Source organism: Vulpes vulpes, chromosome 1, assembly GCF_048418805.1.
Source record: "Vulpes vulpes isolate BD-2025 chromosome 1, VulVul3, whole genome shotgun sequence".
Taxonomy (NCBI): Eukaryota; Metazoa; Chordata; class Mammalia; order Carnivora; family Canidae; genus Vulpes; species Vulpes vulpes.
The window spans coordinates 161,547,960-161,562,896 of NC_132780.1; the positions used below are offsets into that span (position 1 = coordinate 161,547,960).

General features: G+C 39.0%; 1 protein-coding gene across 4 annotated transcripts in view; it reads left to right on the plus strand.

The window, feature by feature from the left end:
• COL19A1 (collagen type XIX alpha 1 chain) overlaps positions 1–14,937 on the plus strand; it is a 312,174-nt gene that overhangs the window by 277,215 nt on the left and 20,022 nt on the right. For all 4 annotated transcript variants that reach the window (XR_011996755.1, XM_072735110.1, XM_072735118.1 and 1 more), the window contains 6 exons: positions 576–620; positions 715–777; positions 5,145–5,180; positions 5,316–5,360; positions 8,019–8,189; positions 9,901–9,967. Coding sequence is in view for 3 of the 4 variants with exons in the window: in XM_072735110.1 (XP_072591211.1) it covers positions 576–620; positions 715–777; positions 5,145–5,180; positions 5,316–5,360; positions 8,019–8,189; positions 9,901–9,967 (427 nt within the window). In the remaining variant the exon portion in view is untranslated. The remainder of the gene's footprint in view (positions 1–575; positions 621–714; positions 778–5,144; positions 5,181–5,315; positions 5,361–8,018; positions 8,190–9,900; positions 9,968–14,937) is intronic.

A 14,937-nucleotide genomic window follows, 5' to 3' on the forward strand; every position in this document is an offset into this window, starting at 1 on the left:
TCACTAATGAACCATCTTCCTCTCTTGTCCCTCCCAGTGGTTTCTCTACCCAACATTTCTCTGTTGCCAATCCTCCAAGACATAGTATGTTGAAACAAATCAATCGTATCCTCTCCCTTTCAACCAAACATGGCTTTTCAAGTCTAACTTTTTTTTCCAGGCTATCCTACTATAAGCTTACAAATCCTCTTACAAAACACAAAATCTAGGAAAGATTTCTTTAACTCTGTGTGCACTCCCAACCCCAAAGTAAAGAAGAGCTGCCAATCCAATAGGCACAGGAGGGATTTCAGTAACGATGATACATTGGTTTAATATTTTCAAAAATATTATCATCCTCTTACACCCCTCTGCCATACACATATATGTACATTCAGAGAACTGTATCCTAGTCTGTACCCTGGAGCCTCCAGAGTCAAGTATATGTCCCCATAGACTCTGTGCCATTAGGAATGCCATCTTAGTATTGAGAGCCACAGGCCTGGAGCACATTAAATGCATGAGTGGGGAGGGGAAGCACATGGTCTCATGCAATAATTTGGCTCCTAACATTTCTCCTTGATTTGATTTCCCAGGGAAAACCTGGAGCCCCAGGGCCCCCAGGAGTTCCAGGGGAACCAGTAAGTTGCCAGCCACTTACTTAATAGTTATACTTGCATGTGGTTTCAAAGCTTTTCTTAGCAATTAATATCCACTATTTGGACATGTCTTTAGGGTGACAGAGGGCCTGTTGGAGATACAGGTTTCCCTGGACCAGAAGGACCCTCTGGAAAGCCAGTAAGTACTTACCACTATTTAAAATTTGCCAGTTTGAGAAATATTCTAAGCACCACTTCTTTACCTATCTCCTTGGAAAATCTGACATGTAGTTTCTAAGGAAGTAAGAGCAAGTTACACAAATGGATTTTTGGGTGTGCGATTCTCACTGAGTTTCCTAGCTCCCTATGAGGTATCTTTATGTCTTAAACAATGATGAAAGAAGTGATACTTCTTTTTAAAGTGTCAGGAAATTAGACTCATTTCTTAAGTCTGATGTTCTCAGAGTTAAAAAAAAAAAAACAAAGTGGCCTGTTGTATCCTAAAATATAAAGAAACTGAAGACTAACAGATATAACTCCTGGGTGCTAGGCTAAAAACTAAAGTAGAAGCTACTTTCTCGGATTCCCTTCTTTATCTATGGACTCGGTTTTTATACTTTCATATATCATGCTTCCAAATATAACATCCCTTGTGTCCTAAAGGAGTACTTTGATACTGACATATATGGTTGTAACACTGTAATAACCAGTCTTACTAATTCAGAGCAATTCAACAAATATTCATCTAGTCTCTGCCATTTGCCAAAATTGTGCTGGGCATGAGAGAGGGGACAAAAAGATGAATGACATATACCCCACTCTCAGGTTTACTTTTTATAGGAGGCCACTGTTCCCTTTGCTTGTCTATTTGCCATGGTATGTGTGGGGAGGCAGTGCTATCAGAAGAAGGGAGATAGTGAAGGTGAACAAGCAGCACAGAGCTCATGGGGCTGCTTGGGGATCTCTGGGAGACCTTCTGGGTCTGAGTACTCCCTGGCCACCATCTCCTCAGACAAGGCAACATAAAAATATAGGAAGCATACACAAGTTAGAGTCAGAAAGATATAAGTTTGGGTTGTGACTCAAAGGGTTTGGTGAGTCACTTAAGTAACATGACATATAGTAAGCATTGCCAGTGCCTGGCCCCAGGAGGCTCTCAACAAGTAACTTCAATCCCTGATTTCCCCTTCACCTCCTGTTCCCAACTCCCTAGCCTACCCCTGTCCCTAACCATTTCCTAAAATGCTTGATGAGGGGATTATGCAAAAAAGCAATTTATTTTTACAACAACTACTATTTCTTGAGCACCCACTAAAATGCTAGGCACTCTCTGGGTGCCAGCAACTCATGGCTTTACATTCTAGTATAGGGGCACAGACAACAAACAAATAAATATACGTGTACACACAATTTAAGGTAGAAATAGCTCTAAGCAGGGTGAAGCACTAGGGTAGCATTTCAATAGAGCAGTTGAAAAGGCTTTCTTTCTATTTAAGCGAAGACCTGCATGAAGTGAGAGATCAAACCTGGAGTGGCTGTCGAAGCATTGTTTCAAGGAAGAGAAATGGCCATAGAGGAGTGAGCCTGGTGTATTGAGGGAACAGCAGAAAGTGTGAAGTTAAGAATGCACTAAGGAAACTGAGTAGGGAAAAATTAGAGAGAAAGACAAACCAAGAGAGACTCCTAACTCTGGGAAATAAAGAAAGGGCTGCAGAAGGGGAGGAGGGTAGAGGGATGGGGAAATTGGGTGGCGGGCATTAAGGAAGGCACTTGGTGGGATGAACACTGGGTGTTATATATTGTCAAATTGAATTTAAATACAATATTCTTTAAAAATAAAATCCTTTGAAAATATTATTAATGAAAAAAAAAGAATGCACTAACCTAAACAAGAATGGGAAAGATACTGAGAGAGTTGTTAGTGGCTAGGCCTTGAGGAACTTCAAAGCCATGAATGGAGTTTGGATTTCATTTGAAGTCTGATGGAAAACCCACTAAAGCATTTGTAGTAGGGGAGGAAAATGACCGGAGTACATTTTAAAATATCACTCTATTACATGGAGAGCCGACTATAGGAAGTAGGATAGATGCAGACAGACCATGAAGAAACGTTGCATAATATTCACGAGAAATGATGATGGAGAGAAAAAGGAGATCATGAGGAAGAAGAGAGTTTAGGATGCACATCAGAGAGTCAACAAACTCACTGATGGACCAGATGTGGAGAGTGAGGGGGCGATAATTCTCTGTTGTAGACATATTCAACCTGAAGCACCAGTAGATACCCAAGTGGAAATGCCAGTAAATAGTGGATATACACATCTCGAGTTAATGGAGAGGTCTGTCTAGACTGAAGATACTGATTTGGGTATTCAAACCTGAGCCTGAATGAGAGGGAGTCACTGTGGCCTGAAAGGGAAGAGAGCACTTCAAGCATTGGGAACAGGGCCTGGCAAAAAGACTGAGAGGGTACAGCTGCTGAGATACAAAGAAAACCAGGTGAATGAGTTTTCTTAGATGTCAAGGGAACTAAGTGTTTTAAGGCAGAGAAATGATAAACATGAAGATAAGTAATGTGAGAGCCGACAGTTCTCCACTGTGTTTAGAAATGTGGTGGTCTTTGGTGGGAGAGGTTACAGCATGCTTGTATCTTGATAAGAATGATCCAGCTGAGAGGGGAAATTTTGATGGTGCCATGGAAGTGGAGGTAACTTTGAGTAGGGAGAAAAGACTGGAATTCCACTCAGAAGTGGAAAAGTGGTCTTCACGAAGAACAGGGGCAAAAGTTGGTGTACAAATTCATGTAGGTTGGTGGATCTCATGGAGGGAAGGAAGGTAAGATGGTTCCTTCATATTTATTTTCTCCGTGGAAGAAAATTTGAGGAAATCAGTTGAGTGTAAGGAATCAGGTGGTGATGCTGGAGATTTGAAGACACAGGAAAATCTGTGAAATAATATTCTGGGAGAGAAGGAAAGGGAGCCAAATCAGGAAATACAGGATTGCCGGATAATATAGAGAGGTTACTTGCAATCCGCCATCATACATTTAGGTTGGAACAAGTGAGCAAGGTTATGTGTTTTTCTTCAACCACAGTCAACTGCTCAGATGCAGACATGTGCAGACAGAAGGCTGGTTATACCCAAGGATGGAGTTCTTCCAGATAAGTGAGATGAGGGAGGGCAAAGCAAATATATACAGGTTATTCTAAAAATCCTTAAACGCTGTATTCCCCTAGGAAAAGCAAGTTAATAACGCCTTTATATACAAAGGAGAACACACATGATAGTTTTTAATGAATTACAAAAGAAAAAAAATAACTTTAGGGTTATTTCTTTCCATACATTGTTACCAAAAGCATGATTTACATTTTTACACTAGATTTATCCTCTTTTATTCAAGTGATACAGTTGGGTGTTTTTTTTTTTTTTTCACATCCTCTCCTTAATCAGCTTTATCTTTTTTGCTTGTGTTTCTGGTTGTAATAAATTCTTTGAACCATACACTGCAGGTAACATGTTCTTAGTTAAAGTACTCTAGATAATTCCCAGGATGTTTCTGAGAGGTTGGGGGACTTTGGTTGGGTTATCAACTGTGACAGATTTTAGTGTAATTTACAGCAGTGAAAACATGTGGTTGTCTGCAGTTCCAGCCTCATAGAATCCATTCCAGCACAATAAAACTCTCCTAGGCTTTTCAGGGGAGCATGTCCGTGCAATTGCCTGCTGGCTAAGAAATCATTTTCCTCACCTTGATCTCTCTCTTCAAACCAAATCTCAAAAACACATCTGCTCTTGGACTCTAGGTATTTGATTTGACCCCAAGTGCTTTTCCTTTTTACATCTCCTGGCCAATAGTTCTCTCAGTCTTATAAATCTCTGAGCAGAGGGCTTTATTTCCACCTCCAGAGCTGCCTTGTAAAGTTTGGGGAACTTCCAGTTTACTAATAAAAAACCCCCTATTTAATACTCTCAAAAACCATGATTACAGATTTCTGACTTTTCTTTCACATTCTCCAACTGAAAAAATAATAAATTGTTCTCTGGCTGACAATTTCTTTTATAGTAGGATCATGCTCTGGCCATGTTATGAAATTTCCCCAGCAGCAACTGAGACCATTTACTGAGAATGATTCTCTGTGCTGGAAAATTGTTGGAGGGTAAAATAAATGCCACACACCAGCCACCCAGCACCAAGGGGCACTTATTTTTCAGAATGTACCCAATAGAATAAGTAAGGAAAATAACCTTGTTGACTATTTACAGTGAGCTAGGCATTTTTCGTTACTTCACCAAATTCTTAAAGGCATTATTTTATCCTCACCTTATAAGTAAAAGAAGCTGATGCTACTACATTTCAGTAAATTGCCTGAAGTAAATGGAACTTTCAGTAACAGAATTTGAACTCAGGGACATCTAGTTTATTCCTTTGTTTTCTGTTTCACCGTGCTGCCTCACCAACATATCAGAAATATGATGATTAAGTCCTCAAAGCTTTACCCTTTTATTGTGCTTCACTATGTCCACTAATGTAGAATTAGAAATATTAATCATCTTTTGTCTTTATAGGGAATAAATGGAAAAGATGGATTACCAGGTGCTCAGGTATGGAAATACCACTTCAAATAAATGTTCTCATGTAAAACCTCATCTGCAGTACTTGTCAGAATACTTGATTGAGCGGGCTAAGGAAACATCTTGGCAGGCAGTGATTTTTTAGTGTTGACATTTGTTTTTCAGGGTATCATGGGTAAACCTGGAGATAGAGGCCCCAAAGGAGAACGCGTATGTATATTACTATTCTGATCATGATTTAAGCCTGCCTGCTGCAACTGCCTCATCCTTTGAGTTCAACAATACGTGTGCAGATCCCTGAAAATCCCCCACTACAAAAAGTCTAGGTGTATGTGATCCAAGATCTCTTCTATGCATAAAATACGCCAATTAAAGGGCGCAGAAGCAGGCCTTATGGCAGGTACATCTACAAGAATGACCTTTATTCAGAACTAAGTCTAGTTTGCTATTCCAGTTTGGAAAGCTTTTATCCTCCTCTCTCAGACGCATATTTCTACTATAACAATCACCCATTTTCTTGTTACATAGACTTTCTCAACCTCAGCACTATTGATGTTTGGAGGCAGATAATTCTTTGCTGTAAGTGTCCATCCTGTGCGTTGTAGGATGTTTAGCAGCATCCCTGTCCTCTATCCACTGGATGCAGTACCACTCCTTTCCTCCAGGTGCTACAACCAAAAATGTCTCCAGACATCACCAAATGCCTTCTGGGGACCAGAGTGTTCCTAGCTGAGAATCCTTGACCTCGTGGAATACTAATTTGAATAAGGGAGGAAGTAGAGAAGTGGAAAGTGGAACCGAACATATAGAGCAACTAGTAATGCCAATTATGTGAAATGCTTTTATTTGAATTGTTTTGGTTGTTGATATTGTTCCAACTTCCCATTATTTTCCTTCGTGAGCCATGTTTTCTAGTAGGGTTGGAGGCATCCCACTGCAAAGATTACTCAAGCATTTGTGATTCAACAGAATTCTAGTGGGGGCTGCTAGTGTGTGTGCACCTGTGTGTTTGTGTACCGGTGTCTAGTTTACTCATTTTTACTTATCACACAAATAATTCATGATAACTCAGGAACATATGAAAACAGATAATATAAAGAAAAAAGAAAGAAAAAAAGTCTTCGTTATCCCACTGTTTAGAGAGATAAGCATTCTCAATTTTGGAGAGGCACTATTTTGGACATGTTTCTATTTCTCTCATACATAATATACATATATACTTAATGTATAAATACAAATTAATATATGCTTTTCTAAAAAATGTGTTCATACTATTTTGTAAATAACTTTTTTCACCTAACAATATATAATTACCATCATTCCATGTCAGTAAATACAGATCTGCCTGTAACCTTTAGTGGCTATGTGTTATTCCACTGTTTGGATATACCTTACTTCACTCTCCTAGTCTCCTTTTTCTGGATATTTATGTACTTTCCGGTTTTCATAATAAACATCACTCTAATGAAGATCCTTGTGCCTAAATTATAAAACAATTTTAATATGCTAAAGACTGTGATTATTTTGTACATGGTTACAGTATTGATCAAGGCATGCTAGTACTTCTTTTCTTTATTTTTAAAAATTTTACCCTTCTCTGGTATTTCCCCAATGTGAACTGATATAATACTTGTATACAGATACATTTTTATAACTAAGACAGTAGCACTGAAATTAGGTCTATCTGCTTTTTCTTCTTTCTACATGGCCTCTTTCTGCATCTCTTCATTCCAGTGATCAAATAGATGCCTGTAGTTGTTCATTTGTTTTCATTACTTTTTTTAAATTAAGAGAAATGTAGTTTGGCCTTTTGCACAGTAGTCACCAATAAAAGAATAACACAGTGAAATACAGAGCAGCCTCAGTCCACCATTCCATCATATTCGGTGTGATCATCACCTCCTGGCATTGTAGAACTGAGTATTTGGAATATATGTAACAAACACGTGCTATGGTATTTATATATAGACCTTTCTCCCTACCTACCTCCATCCTCTAATGCAATAACACATGAAGTAGTAGACACCATGCTGGGTAAAAGTCAGAATTAAATAAATTTCTTACCAAGTCAAGCACACCTATTATTATCTTATACCTAATTTATTATGGCACTTTACTCAGTGAATTCTCTCATAGTTCATTTATGTTATTAAGCATATGATCTCAGTGATGACCCTCCACCCCAACCACCTACTCTGAACCTTTTCAAAGGCTCTCCTTTCTCATTTTCCGGAGTTGTATATCTTTTGGGACATGGCATGTATGCCCCTACACACACACACACACACACACACACACACACACACACACACATACATTCACGTGTAAAACACAAAGAAACCTCCCCACAGAATCTAATAAAGATTCTAATAAAGATATACACTTCCCTAAACACACAGGAGGAAGCAGGAAAGAAGGAAAGCACGCAATCTGAAAGAAATTTTGAATGTCCTAAAGTTTTACTTAATGTAAAATCTTGGTGAAAAAATCCTCTTAGCAAACTCTCTTTATTATTGCAAAGGAGACCCAGGTCTGAAGTGAGAGCTGCTGTTGACTTTCAAAAGTGTCATCATTCTAGACTGACAACCAGTCTAGAATTGTCACTAACTTTTTATTGAGTGCCTTCAATATGCCAGGCATTGTTCTAAGCACTTGACTTGAGTACTTCATTGCTCAGCATCACCCTCTTTGAGTGTGTACTATTAATATCTCCATTTAATAGGAGAGGAAAGTAGGGTACAGAGGGCTTAATTCCATTATCCAAAGTCCCATAGCTAGTAAATGCCAGTGTGAATCCAGAATGTTTGCTCTTAACCACAGTTCACATGTTTTAGAAGAGATCATTATTATTAACTTTTTCCTTAACAGGGTGATCAGGGAATTCCAGGAGACAGAGGCCCACAAGGTGAACAGGGAAAACCAGGCCTTCCAGGCATGAAGGGAGCCATAGGTCCTGTGGGGCCACCAGGGAACAAGGGCTCCACGGGATCCCCTGGACACCAAGGCCCTCCAGGCAATCCAGGCATCCCAGGCACACCGGTAAGTGGTGCTGAGAGCTCCAGCAGCTCCTGGCTAGTACTGACCACGTATCCCTTGTACAGTGAAAGCAATTATAATCCTTTTAAAAGAAATAAAATGAACTAAACTGGTCTCTGCAAGGGTAGCATAGCTATCATTTATTTCAAGTTATATGCCAGATCCCCTGCTAAGTACTTGCTATTCAGGACCTCAGTAGATCCTCACAACTAGGAAGACTGGTGTCCTGAGGGTCTCACTTTCACAAATGCAAAAACTGAGAGTTGTCTTGTTCAGGATCACAAATGATTTAGGGGGTGTAGACCCAGTTCTGACCAACTCCAAGGCCATGCTCTTAAATACCATCTATAATGTCTCCTTAAACTACACAGACAACATATATCTGTTTTATGTTGAATCTCTCTTTGTCGAATATGAGAACAACAGACCTGCCCTGAGTGGTACTTTGAATTGGAAACAGGCCAAGAAAGAGTGTTTGGTTAAGGAAGGTCATATTATTATAAATATCCTCAGGAAGAGCGGTGGATGGCCATTCACAGAGCAACTTAATCCAAAAATATCCTTGTCAGGGAGAAAGGAGGGTCCTGGAGTGAGGGCTGGGAGTTAAGGACATGCTGTCCTCAGATAATCAGCCAATACCAGATGGAAGGCCAAACTGGGCATTCCTACAATATTGAGATTCTTTATTTTTACCCACTTTTTCTAAGCTCTACTTGAATAAAGCCCGTGTAATGAGATCTCAGTGCAGTGTCAGTAATTGGTATTAGATGCATTAACTCAAGTTCATATGTCCCATATACCATGAAAATAAAATATTGAAAGAGCATTTTTGGAACTATTCTGTCCTACAGAAATCATCATTTTATGAGCCCATCACATTGTCTTTAATGTCACACATATACCCCTGGATAATAGCCACTAAAAAAAGAAAAGAAGACATGTAATAAAAGACTTTGAAATCCTAACCATCATGAAAAATAATAGCTCTCTTTTAAAAATATCAAGGTACTACAGTAAAATATTACTATTATAAATGTTAGATTCTTTGCCTAATTCATATAACTTCATTTGTCAAGGGGTTAAAAATTCAACTGACATCATTTACCTACTTTCCTTTCTCATGTTCCATAGTTTTCTATTAAAAAAAAGAAAATTGCTTAATACAAATATGCTTACAAAGTGTAAATTACAGGGTAAACTATACCATAAAAATGAGTAAAACTTACTAAGTTTTAGCCCATGAATAAAACATTTTAAAGAATAATCCAGCATACTTGGAGTTCTTTTCCTTTGAAGATGCATAGTATCAATTATATATTGACTTTACCAGTGCCTAAGCATTGGTTAGAAGTTAAATTGTGCCTGAGATATTAATGTCATGATAACAATGCTCAAGTTCTGTTACTTCAGAAAAGGAAGTAATAGGAAATGTCTTTCCTAATCATATGTAGCCATGTCTCTCCATTTAATACGAAATATGTTCGAATCACTGGTTATGATTCCAACCCACAGCTTTTAAAGCAGTTATGCACTTCAAGTTCATCCCAGAATTTGATTAAAACAAAGATATCTATTGCCTAATATAGTCAGTTGCCAAAAGCATTTTGCTTGATAAATGTATCTCCACAGAAGTTTCAAGTATGCACTGATATTTCTGTTCTTTACTCATTTGTGCTACACTCTACTTTAACAGAACTTCTCCCCTCTTCTTTAGGCTGATGCGGTTTCATTTGAAGAAATAAAGCAGTATATTAATCAAGAAGTTCTAAGGATTTTTGAAGGTTAGATTTGCTTAATAAACATTTCTGAATTTTTCACCAATTACTACTTTTCATCCACTGTGGGGAATCCCTTTACACTTTCTCAGAAGATGGCCATGCAACAACAATGTTAAGAGGCAACCTATTTTTTTTATGATTTTTTTTATTTGTTTGAGAGAGAAAGAGAGCACAAGCAGGGAGAGAGGTAAAGAGAGAGGGAGAATCAGACTCCCCACTGAGCTAGGAGCCTGAAGTGGGACTCGATACCAGAACCTTGAGATCATGACATGAGCCGAAAGCAGATGCCCAACTAACTGAGCTACCCAGGTTCCCCCGAGGCAACCTACTTTATGATGGGGATGGGACATCTCTGTCTGATAGAAAATTGTTCTTTACAATGAGTTAAATTTGCCTGTCTCTCACTTCCTCTCATCATTCCTGGTCTGTTAAATAGCACAGGTAAAGTATCTTCCTCTATTCATATGACAGCACTTAAAATATTTTGCCATATCCATGGTACTCCTCCTTATTCTTCTCTTCTATACTATATCTAGCCCTCCCACCATCTTGAGAAACATTTCACTTTTAAATGACCCTCATTCACACAGGATTATTTTGACCAAGGCAGAGCACGATGTGTTTTGATCTAGTCCCGGATCAGCAAACTATGGCCCACCAGCCAAATTCACCTGCCACCTATTTTTTGTGTGACCTACAAGCTGACAATGGTTTTGTTTCGGAGGGATGGTCTGGGGTGGGGCACAAAAGGAGTACATTTTTTTATTTTTTAAAATCAAAAGAATATTTTATGACATGTGATAATGACCTGAAATTCAAATTTATTTCTACAAATAAAGTTTTATTAGAGTACAGTCAGACTCATTCTTTTATGAATTTTCTCTGTTTGTTTCCCTGCTAGGGCAGCAGAATTGACTAGTTGTCTTGGGGATTGTATAGCCTGAAAAGATTTAACTATTTATTATCTGACCCTTTGCAGAAAAAGTTTTCTAACCTGTGATATAGACACTTTAATAATGCTGCCTAAGATAGCATCCCCTTTAAAAAAAAAAAAAGACTTAATTGATTTTGATTTTTCAATTAACTAACAATCTTGGATCTTGTTTACCCAAACTTTTAAAAATTAAGTGTTTTTCATTGTGCAGTGTCCATCTTTAAAATCTAAGTGCGTAATTTTATATTTCTTATGTTAAATTTCCAATAGTTTGTGTTCATACATTATCCCATTCTGTCTTACAGAATGTTGTCTTACTATAGGACAGGTTGGTTGACCTTCATTACTTTGTGCCATCTCTGAATTTAATATGCCTATCATCATTCTAACCATAGGTAGAAATGTTGAATAAAAGAGTAAAGGATTAGGGCTTTCCTAATGTAATGCTATTGCATTCCTTCTGTTCACTTGTAAATTCTATTAATCTTTTGTTCTAGTGACCTCTGAATCTGTATAGTTTTCTAAAATCTACTGTACATTTTTTTATCCATCCCCAAGATATCACAGGATTTTGCAAATGACTTGCTAAAATCAGGATCACTTCCCTCAACTGTGAGCTTAAGAAAGTGGGAAATTTTTGTCTTTAAAAAAAAATGAATCCATACTGCCTCTCCTGTTCCTGCTTCTTTTGCACAGCATCCTTTCTTTCCTAAGCTAAATATATATTATTGAATTTTGCAAGGATAAGATTACAGAATGCTCCAAGTTCACTGGAAATCTTCCTATTGCAAACATGGAATTAGCTACTCTCCTAGAAGCTCTGATTATTTTAAGCAGTAGTTAGTATTAGAGACCAAAATCTCAGTGCTTGAGTGTATGTTACATATTTCACGTGAGCACTAGAGATAGAGCAGAGTGACACAGGGACTTCGGCTGCTTCAATGATAAAATAGAAAAAAATGGTTTTTTGAAAGGTAATGAATTCAATGCTGTTCATTGCAATTCACATTGATCTCTACTAAGTATCTTTACCATGCTCTGACATGATAGGTCATTGATACAATTGCCCACTGTTTTTTAATTTCAAACTACCAGTTTTCTCTTTATAATTTTAATGTTGCTCTTCAATTTACAAATCCTTTTTCTATTATATTTTTCTTAAATCTTTGAATCAAGCATCATGAAAGAGGCTCCAAACGTGGCAATCCAAACATTCCCTCTCAACAAGCATTTCTCAAGCATCAACTGCCTGAAAAAGAAAAAGCCGTCTCGAGCTGTCCAGAGAAACACTGAAAAATACAAATGCATAGACAGGACCAGTTAATTTGTAGGGCTCAATACAGAATAAAAATGTAGGTTCTCTTATTCAAAAATGATTAAGAACTATAAGACACCCACAGTTAAATACCATACCTAGCATGAAGCCCTTTTGACGAGGGACTCTGTATGACTACACAGGTGGCATGTCCTTGAAGCTATCTCTGAGCACAGGACCTATAGGATCTCAGGTAGTATCCACACATTTAGTAGATGCAATCATGGAAAGAAAAGTGCCAGCAAATGTTTTTGAATTGTGACCTAAAATTCTCCTTCAACTATTAATTTCCATGGGCTCAAGTATCAATTATCTCTTATCTCAGGCAGCTTAATATGGAACGCCAGTTCCTTAAACAACTTTAAATTTAGTTTGAGTTGTGGGAAGTACCCATTTTGCCGAGTGGACACTGGATGAAGGTATGGCCCCTTGTGGCCTGCCCCATGCATTAGCAGAGGAGACCTGCTACTTCCACCCACAGAAAGCTTTCTGCTGCCTAATTGCAGACCATTATGGGGTTATTCCTGTGAAGGGCTGTGCCTTCCAAGGAAAGAGGTCAGGGAAATTGGGCCACTCTCCATCTGTCTTTGGGCAGGCTCATGTGGCTTGTACTGTCTTCTACATCTGTGAGCTCCCCATCTGCTGTCCTGTCCCAACTTCCTCTCTTCACCTCCTGCCTGCCAGGAAGCTAAGGGTGCAGAAGTTTCTCCAGGTCTCCTCTGGTTTTTCCTTCATCTCTCTTCCCACCTTCCCCTGTCTCTTCCAGCCTGGCTAGGTCCCTTAGAAGCCACATGTCTTGTCTAAAAACCGTATTCTAAGGTGGCCCACAAGGAAACTTTTTCAGGAGACTTCTAGACTCTGAGACTTTGAACATGATACCCCCTCTCCTTTTATCTCTGTTGGTACCAGTCCAGCAAAACTTTCTCCCAAAAAAATTGTATCTGAAACCCAGGATTTGGTTATTTAGCATTTTGGTTAATTTGTCCCAAGATTATCCCAATTCAGTCCATTTAACTGTCTGTTTAGTAGTCCATATCCAAGGCTTCTGAACACCATTTACAAAAAGGAATAAAGAAAAGTTCCATTTTCACAAATCCTAGAGCTCCAAGGTCACATTTCTCCCTTTCAGAAAGCTTTCTCTGTAAAAGCAAAGAGTAATTTTCCCATGTTACAGTAGTTACCATAGGGAAGCATGCATCTGCCTCCCTCTCCACCCTTTCACAGGACAGTGGGCTCAGTGGCAGCTAATATTTGTCTCTGCCCCCATGCACCCCTGCACAGCTACGACCTCAGAGGCAACTCTCCTTCTCTACCCAGCAAGTCATGGACTGTCTACTACAGGGGCTCAAAGGAGTCTTCAAGAGATCCTGCTCTCCTATTTTATCATCCTATCACTAAAGGTCCACACTGGAGCTCATAGTGAAGCCTAGACCAAAACTGCAAATCTGGGCCCTCTAGCTCCCTTCAGGGATTCCCAATGGCCCCCTTCCACAGAACTCACACTCTGGGGTCTTCCCCAGGTCACCAAGCCCTCCTTCAGCATCCTGATGTCCCCATCTTAAACCTACTCATGGTGGAAGAAGGTATTTTCCTACCAGCCCCAACTCTTGTTTCTGATGGATCACAACAGACAAATATATGCCTAATCCAAAGTTAAATTAAATTCCCCATTTGATTAGCCAACAGATCAAATCCTTTTGCAAATAAGGTGACTGCACAAAGTGAAGCAAGATGCTGTGTATCTCAGCTTGGCTTCTTTTGGCTTTGTAAAGGCTTTGCAGCTACCCACACAAATTAGGATCTTGTTAGATCTAAGAAGCTTAATTCTTGCCTTGACACCACCCTACTATACTTGGAGATTTTCATCCAACACACAAGAAGAATTTGCCAACCTGCGCAGGAATGTGGACACACATCCTGCTCTCTTAGTTCTTAGACAAACTTGGAACCGACTGCAACTGTGGGAAGAAAGGAATGGTAGGGCTGTATGTCCCTGAGCAGTATATCTGCCTCCAGGTCCAATGTCCAGGAAGGCCTCTTCATCTATGTTTTTTTCATTTTCCATACATATATTTCACATGAATATGTGAATATGTATGAATATGTATTATCCCATTCTCTTGTTTCAAGTGTAATACCTCTCTTGCATCTCAACAACTAAGATACTAATTTATATGTGTGTGTGTGTCTATGCACCATGTACATACACCTCATCTGATAGATACACATCTTGAAGAGATACATATACCTTTTAAATACTTTCTACAGCCTCTATTTCTTTCCATTTCTTTGTTTGGGTCTGTTGTTCAGCTTATAGGATTTCCTGAGTGCCAGTAATCCATGGATGTCTGTTCATACAAAAGAGTAAGTTCTAAAAACCCAATCAAAAGTTATGAGTGAATGGTGGGACTTGCCAACCAGGAGCTTCGCTGTAGGGTGGTCCCATGCACTTTTTTATTGGGAAAACTTCAATTTCAGTGTCTTTAAGTCCTGCCTCTTATTCTAGACAGATCCCCCAGAGGAAGCATTTCCATTTCCTGCCTGGCTGCCAGTATTTGGAGAGCAAAGTAGGAGAATAGGACTGAAAACAAGAAATGAGTGCTCATTTCCTCTTCTTGTTTTCAGTTAGGGAACCCCAAGACCCAGTGGGATCTGGTGGCACCCCCAGTGCACACATGATTGTTTACCTTGTTCAGACAATAAACCTTCAGCTTTTGGCTAGGT